This window comes from Electrophorus electricus, chromosome 12 (genome assembly GCF_041902795.1).
Source record: "Electrophorus electricus isolate QZ-2024a chromosome 12, ASM4190279v1, whole genome shotgun sequence".
NCBI lineage: Eukaryota > Metazoa > Chordata > Actinopteri > Gymnotiformes > Gymnotidae > Electrophorus > Electrophorus electricus.
The window spans coordinates 26,555,001-26,562,500 of NC_137508.1; the positions used below are offsets into that span (position 1 = coordinate 26,555,001).

At 47.5% G+C, this 7,500-nt stretch overlaps 1 protein-coding gene across 3 annotated transcripts in view; it reads right to left on the minus strand.

Annotated features, from left to right (window-relative positions):
- Positions 1–7,500, minus strand: part of vegfc (vascular endothelial growth factor c) — a 36,502-nt gene that overhangs the window by 9,501 nt on the left and 19,501 nt on the right. For all 3 annotated transcript variants that reach the window (XM_027017551.3, XM_081724697.1, XM_081724696.1), the window contains one exon: positions 5,642–5,781. In XM_027017551.3, the coding sequence (XP_026873352.2) occupies positions 5,642–5,781 (140 nt within the window). The remainder of the gene's footprint in view (positions 1–5,641; positions 5,782–7,500) is intronic.

Consider the following 7,500-nt stretch of genomic DNA (forward strand, 5'->3'; position numbering starts at 1 on the left):
CATATACACAAGGCTCCAAAACCTCTCCAAAACTAAACCATTCAGTGGAAAATGTGCTTTAATTTACTGAATAATATACTTCTATACTTATATTAAACTACACTAAAGGTAACTATTTTTACAGTATCACAACAATATAATTAAAACTGTTGTTTAAATCACAATGTTGTATCTTATTGGTGGACTTGAATTTTATAATGTGAACAAATCCAATTTAAAAAAAATCAGGAATTAGGGAATAAACATTCTGTAATGATTCATAGGGCCAATCAACTTGGCAAGTTCATTTGTATATACTCAACACAGAGAACAAACCCTTAAAATATGAAGAACCCTGCTCCAGAATGCTTAGACCATCAAAACATTTTTAAGTGTTTAAGTTTCCTGAGCCTCATATTTCACATTTCCTTTGATAAACTGCTATGACGTGCCCTCATCTAGAGTCTGCGTTCTGTGTCTCATGCTGTTTCATGTGATAATCTTGTGTAATGGTTTTTCTCACCCACTCACTCACTCACTCACTCACTCACTCATTCACTCATTCACTCACTTACTCATTCACTCACTTACTCATTCACTACCTCATCTTTTTGGCTCTTTCACTGTTTTTTTGGCTGTAGGTTATTGCATCAGTGCAGAATTAAGCAGCATGAAAGCAGCATCAGATGTGAGCATCACCTCCAGTGTGTGTGTGTGTGTGTGTGTGTGTGTGTGTGTGTGTGTGTGTGTGCGCATGCGTGTGTGTGTCTCTGTGTGGGTGTGTGCATATGTTCACACCTTCAAAAAACAGAGCTGGATATAACAGCTCAAGTTACAGGTTCACTCTCATTAATCTCCTTTCTCCACCAGGTCAAAGGTCAAGACCACGTAGCATGACCTGTGTAGCTTTTTGTCCACCTCCCTGCCCTGTACATGCGGAACTCTGTACCTCCATCCCTGCCTTCAATAGGTTGTTCTGGGAGCATCTTCAGGCATTCCACGGGCTCCAGGAACAACAATAAAAACGACAAGAATCCCACTAAAGGCGTGTCACTGTTGTACCGTGACGATTGAAGTGCTCTTCCCACACTTCCCCATGTCTGCTCGGACACAATTAAACAACCACAGCCGCATGACGTGGAATGCTGAACACTATGGATGGACGAGGACCTCGGGAACATTTCAGATCATCGGTCCACATTAACCGGAATGAGGCAGTTCGGCACGACTGGCACCAAGAAGTCAAATAAAGTGCCAAACTTCCGACTCCCTTCTGCAGCTGTCCATACGTGGGCGGGAACCCCTGTGTTACTCCAATTACCACATGCTGAGAGCTTAAAATAAATGCCATAGTCCAGCACAGCGATATAGTGAATGGTTAAAAAAGAACCTTAAAAAGGAGCAATAAGACTTATGACTCACATGAGGTATCAGACAACTTCTCTGATGACTACCATGTGCACTTACACCTGGCCTAATGCAAAACAGAAGAGTTCTGGCTAATTGGGAGCGTATGTCTGCAGTGCGTCCACAGCTACGGAGCTGTGAGACCTGTGACCCTGAGTCAGCCGCCCGTGCAGAGGACGCTTTTACGACGCTCGTGTTATTAGAGCTGTGTCTCGCTCTGGGCCATAAAAGCCTGTTTACACTTCAGAGATGCAGCAGCCTGTTCGGCGATGCAGATATATATGCAGCTACTGCAGCTACTATATATACAGCATATATATACATATATATATACACATGCTATATATACAGCAGCTACTGCGAATGTCTGAGCCGTCCTGAGCATGAAGGTCCTGCTGCAGCAAGTCTGCAGGGCCATCTGGGCTGGGGCATCCTGCAAGGCTGCAGGTCCCTCTGCACTGAGATGTCCTGCAAAGCTGCAGGTCCTTCTGGGCTGGGATGTGTGACTGGTTTGGAGCTACAAAAGCCTCTTCTCTTTGACCTCTCCTCTTTGATCTCTTCTCTTTAACCGCTCCTCTTTCTCGTAATGTAGATCGGAAGTTGAATTGCAATCTAAGTCACTCTAGAAATTTGGGAACCTGAGAGGGCAATTACCTCCACACATGAATGCTCACACACACACACGGCAGAAAGTGTAGCCATAAAAACACTGTTTCTCTTTGCCCTGTTGATATTCATTCTGATGACCTGGAATCTTCTCATGTAGGCCTTACTGGTACAGTCTGATGCACTGGGACTACGATGATCAAACATTTACATTTATGGCATTTAGCTGATGCTCTTTTCCAAAGTGACTTACAATTATGACTGAGTACATTGAGGGAATTGAGGACACCAGCCTTCCCTAGATTACGCCATTCTACAACACTACCCAGGCTATCCCACACCCAGGCTATCCCACACCCAGTCTATCCCGCACCCAGGCTATCCCACACCCAGGCTATCCCGCACCCAGGCTATCCCGCACCCAGGCTATCCCGCACCCAGGCTATCCCACACCCAGTCTATCCCGCACCCGGGCTATCCCGCACCCGGGCTATCCCGCACCCGGGCTATCCCGCACCCGGGCTATCCCGCACCCAGGCTATCCCACACCCAGGCTATCCCACACCCAGGCTATCCCACTCCTAGGGTATCCCGCACCCAGGCTATCCCACACCCAGGCTATCCCACTCCTAGGCTATCCCACACCCAGGCTATCCCACACCCAGGCTATCCCACACCCAGGCTATCCCACTCCTAGGGTATCCCGCACCCATTGTACCCCAGCCGCAGGGTATCCCGCACCCAGGGTAGCCAGCCAGGGCCCTTCGTCATTTCATAGGGCAACCGCCTGGCCCACATGCTACAAACAGCCAGATAGGCACTTAGCATTGAAGCTTTCAAGAGGTGCCAATCGTGTAGGTCGTTTGGGGTCCACTCCTCTGTATCAGTGCTTAAACTGCATGTTTGTTTACGTGCACACATGCGCGCACACACACCTGGGTGTCCGCGCATGCAAACACACACACGTACGCACACATGGCTGCACACACATCATACTGTCCCCAGAGGAGCAGTGCTATGAAAGGAATGGAGGAGAGGAGCCTCTGTGTGTCCAGCAAAACAAAACAACACATAACACACTTCCACAAAACAAACAGAAACCCCTCCCCATTACATCTGCTTCTTTTTAAGTGTAGCATGGATGCGAAAAACTTCACAGAGGGACTCTTCTCTCTCTCTCTCTCTCTCTCCGATATTAAACAGATCTTCTGTCAGGCTGGAGTGGACCTGCGGTTTGTAGGGGGTACTAAATCAAGGAAGTTCATTGCCAACATCATCAATGGAAGTTATTTCATTCTCTCGTGCAACTTTGGAAAGTTATGTGTTTGCACTCATGTGTTGCACATGCCAGTCGAGCGGAATGAAAAACAAGTGTCTCGATCCAGGCCGGAATTCAATAACATGCAGAAAGTGGGAATGCCGACCGAGGATCTGACTTCCGCCGGTTAGGCTGGCCCTCAGCTGCTCCTCTATTCACAGCCTCCTGGGCACTTCTCGCACACTTCCTCCACTGTGCATCTGTTCAGTGATTCTGTGTGCACAGCCACCGCTGTAAACCACATTTTCCTCCATTTCTCTGAGCTGGAGAGAGGACTTGTTATCCGCCAGTGCAGACAACACTCCCGAGAGAATCTGAAGGCAGGAGACAGGCGACTCTTGTCCCTCGGTGTAAGACACGTGCGACTTATGTAACGTCCCAGCGTCGTACCGTGACCCTGGCTAGGAGTGATGCACTGGAACCAGGCGCCCAGCTTCTGAGCTCGCATTTTCATGAACAACTGAAGCGAGCTTTCTGTTCAGCCAGCAGGGAGGTACATTATCAGCCCCACCCGCTGTCGGGACTTTTTAACTCTTTTGAGTTCCGATGTAAGGAAGTCCAGTAAGATTTTGTGTCCGTGCTGACTGTCATGCATCCGAACCTCTGCCAAACTCCCTCTCCAACATCACCATTCCTTGTTCTTGCCAGCATTGCCAAGTGAATGCAGTGGGTTCAGGCATCACCATATATACGCCGAAGTGCTCCATCCTGCTGAAGTGATGGAGACACAGTCTGCTTTCAGACACTCAACAGCCCCCAACTCCAGTCCAAGGTCACTCTAGATGCTGGAAATGTGCTCTCTACCCCAGTGTGACCCTCCAAGTTCAGCCGTTCATTATGTATGACATAGATGAGGCCTCTTTTAGCACTGAAAAGTGGACACAGGTCTTTAGTTCTCTGGGATTGTATATCAGGGCTGGAAGACCATATACATGACCTCCTAAAGGTGTTGGTGACCATTAATTCAGTTTGGAGAAAACTGTGCAGTGCCTATGCAATGTCTGAGCAGTGCCTGTGCAATGTCTATGTAGTATCTGTCCAGTGCCTGTGCAGTGCCTGTGCAGCTCTTTTGTGACTAATGCAAATGCACAAGATCATTTTCAAGATCTACGACTGATCTGTGCAGAATGCTGGCACCAGTTACGCCCCAACTGGAAAACTGGAAGACTGGATGATGCTGTTTTTTAAATGGTTTTAGATCATTTGGCAGTCCAAAAGCCAGTTAAAGCACCAATACAGCCATTAATATGCATCCAGGCCACAGTGCAGAACTGAATGACATTAGTTCATTAAGTCTTAGCTCAGTGTGGGAACTTCATCATGAGCGCAGCGGGAGTTCCTGTCCCAGGTCTGTTCCTGGTATCACACATGATCAGGAAGCCCTCTGGCGTGCCGAACAATGGGCAGCCCCACCAAATCCCTAACACATCCATCATGTTGTGCTACTGTGCTGCTTCCAGGACCTCAGCATCCAAAATACATGCTTCTGTCCCAGCTTGTTAATGTCAGCGAGAGCACGAAGAGCCACAGCTCACTCCAGAAGCGTGAACACGACTCTCTGGGTAAATTCTCATCCTGCGCTGATGTCATCCTACCGCGCCAAGCAGAACTCCCTCAATCCACACACACAGGCTGAAAGGTCAGGGTTTAGTGTGGAGAACAGGACACAGAAAGGTCAGGGTTTAGTGTGGAGAACAGGACACAGAAAGGTCAGGGTTTAGTGTGGAGAACAGGACACAGAAAGGTCAGGGTTTAGTGTGGAGAACAAGACACAGAAAGGTCAGGGTTTAGTGTGGAGAACAGGACACAGAAAGGTCAGGGTTTAGTGAGGAGAACAGGACACAGAAAGGTCAGGGTTTAGTGAGGAGAACAGGACACAGAAAGGTCAGGGTTTAGTGAGGAGAACAGGACACAGAAAGGTCAGGGTTTAGTGTGGAGAACAGGACACAGAAAGGTCAGGGTTTAGTGAGGAGAACAGGACACAGAAAGGTCAGGGTTTAGTGAGGAGAACAGGACACAGAAAGGTCAGGGTTTAGTGAGGAGAACAGGACACAGAAAGGTCAGGGTTTAGTGTGGAGAACAGGACACAGAAAGGTCAGGGTTTAGTGAGGAGAACAGGACACAGAAAGGTCAGGGTTTAGTGAGGAGAACAGGACACAGAAAGGTCAGGGTTTAGTGTGGAGAACAGGACACAGAAAGGTCAGGGTTTAGTGAGGAGAACAGGACACAGAAAGGTCAGGGTTTAGTGAGGAGAACAGGACACAGAAAGGTCAGGGTTTAGTGAGGAGAACAGGACACAGAAAGGTCAGGGTTTAGTGTGGATACACTTACTCTGGCAGTGCTCGTCGGATGATAGAGTGTCGTTGCCGATACACATCCAACTTCGACAAGCAGCTGCACGAGGTGTGGTTGGCAAAGCTGATTGTGACAGGGCTCGGAGGGTGTTTAACGGGGACTGTGATCTCGAGCAGCTGTAGAGAAAATAAAAATGAAACAACAAATCAGAAAGTCAGAAAATGACCATGTTATAGCAGAGCGCTGTCATCACTAAGTATTTAGTAAACAGTAGCCAGTTTCAGGAAAAATGTTTCTGTAAAGTTGTTTCTGTAAAGATTATGTAAAGCTGATGTGTCAGTGCCACTTCGTTATTAAAAAAAAAACAAAACTTGCACAACTATATCATCAGTTTTCCTGCTGGTCTATTCTCGTCATAATAACCTGTGAATTATTTAACAAGGACACAGTGTAATTGATGGAAACTGCGTTAATAACCCAGGTGAGTGAGCAAGTGAACGAGTGATCAAGTGAACGAGTCATCAAGTGAGCGAGTGAGCAAGTGAACGACTGAGTGTCAAGTCAACTCCTTGAGGTGCTTCCCATCGAAAACAGGCTGGTCTGGGCAGCTTGCGTGAGAAAGCAGTGGGGCGCAGCATGGTGAGCCACGGAAGGAAAACCCCACAGGCTGTCGAGGACCAGAGACGGGACAAACATGGCAATGTTCAAAGAAGGCAAATCCGATCTGACCAAATAAAGCCGACCCCATACAGATACGGGGCACATTATAACATGGAATTTAAACCTTATCTCAAAGCCACAAAACACTAAGGAGTAAGGGCAGCTCTCTGGAGGCCGCAGGAAATAACATTCATAGCAAAAAAGAAACAGGGATAAGGCTAATTCCTACATGAATATGACACAAGCTTCCGTTTCGCATAGCAGCCGAGAGGTTCACAAACTATGCACCCAGGCCACAGCGACGCTGACGGCCCAAACACGGCCCGTGTCCTGACCTCCCATTCATAAAAGCATTCTACCCGTCTCTGTTCTAATAAGCTTCGCAGGTCTTCTCCTCTGGTGTCAGCCCCGCCCCCTACATTTATCTCTGTTTTTTATGAAATCTTTCTGTCTTGTGTTTATTAGCATGATGGCACAACAGGTGTAACACAACCACACACACACACGACTTCAGTGCTGTTAGGAGATATTTTGATCTGGACTGCTGCTTCCGGGATTAGCTTCTTCTGCATACCAGAACCTCATCCAGCCTCCCACTAATCGCTCACTCTCGCTCACTCTCTCTCTCTCTCTCTCTCAGACACACAAACACACAGACGCACACTCTTTGCAGACTAAGTGAGCTTACTGGGCTTTTACCAAGACAGGCAATCCCCAAACCTCCTCTGACTCGGTTTCAACCGTCCCTCCACTGTTCTCTGTGGTACTAGCACTCTACTGCTGTATGTTACAGTGGCGGTCAGGTGAAATGCAAGATCCATTTAAATAGGACCTGACACAGGTGTAGGGCAAGTGTTGTGTAACGCGGGAGTGATGACACATAGTTGATCAGTCCGGAGAGGGACTGAGTGTCTGGAGAGCTCCAAAGAAAGTGTTCCTCGCAGACTGAACAGATCCCAGCACAAGAGCATCTCCCCCAGAGTTTAGGCATTTAAAACCTGAATTTTGGCATTTGAAAAATTGATGCCATTTTGTTTCTAAATCATTTAAATTCCCTCTCATTTTGTACAAACACAGATGAATATGGAAGACTCGTGGATCTGAAAGGCTGGGCTTTAATGCCGGCCAGCTCGTACACAATATACACAGTTTACACAGTTCACAAATAATCTACTGCTCACACAAAATCCAAATTCAGCATAATAAACCTTGCACCCTGCTGCCTTACGGCTGTA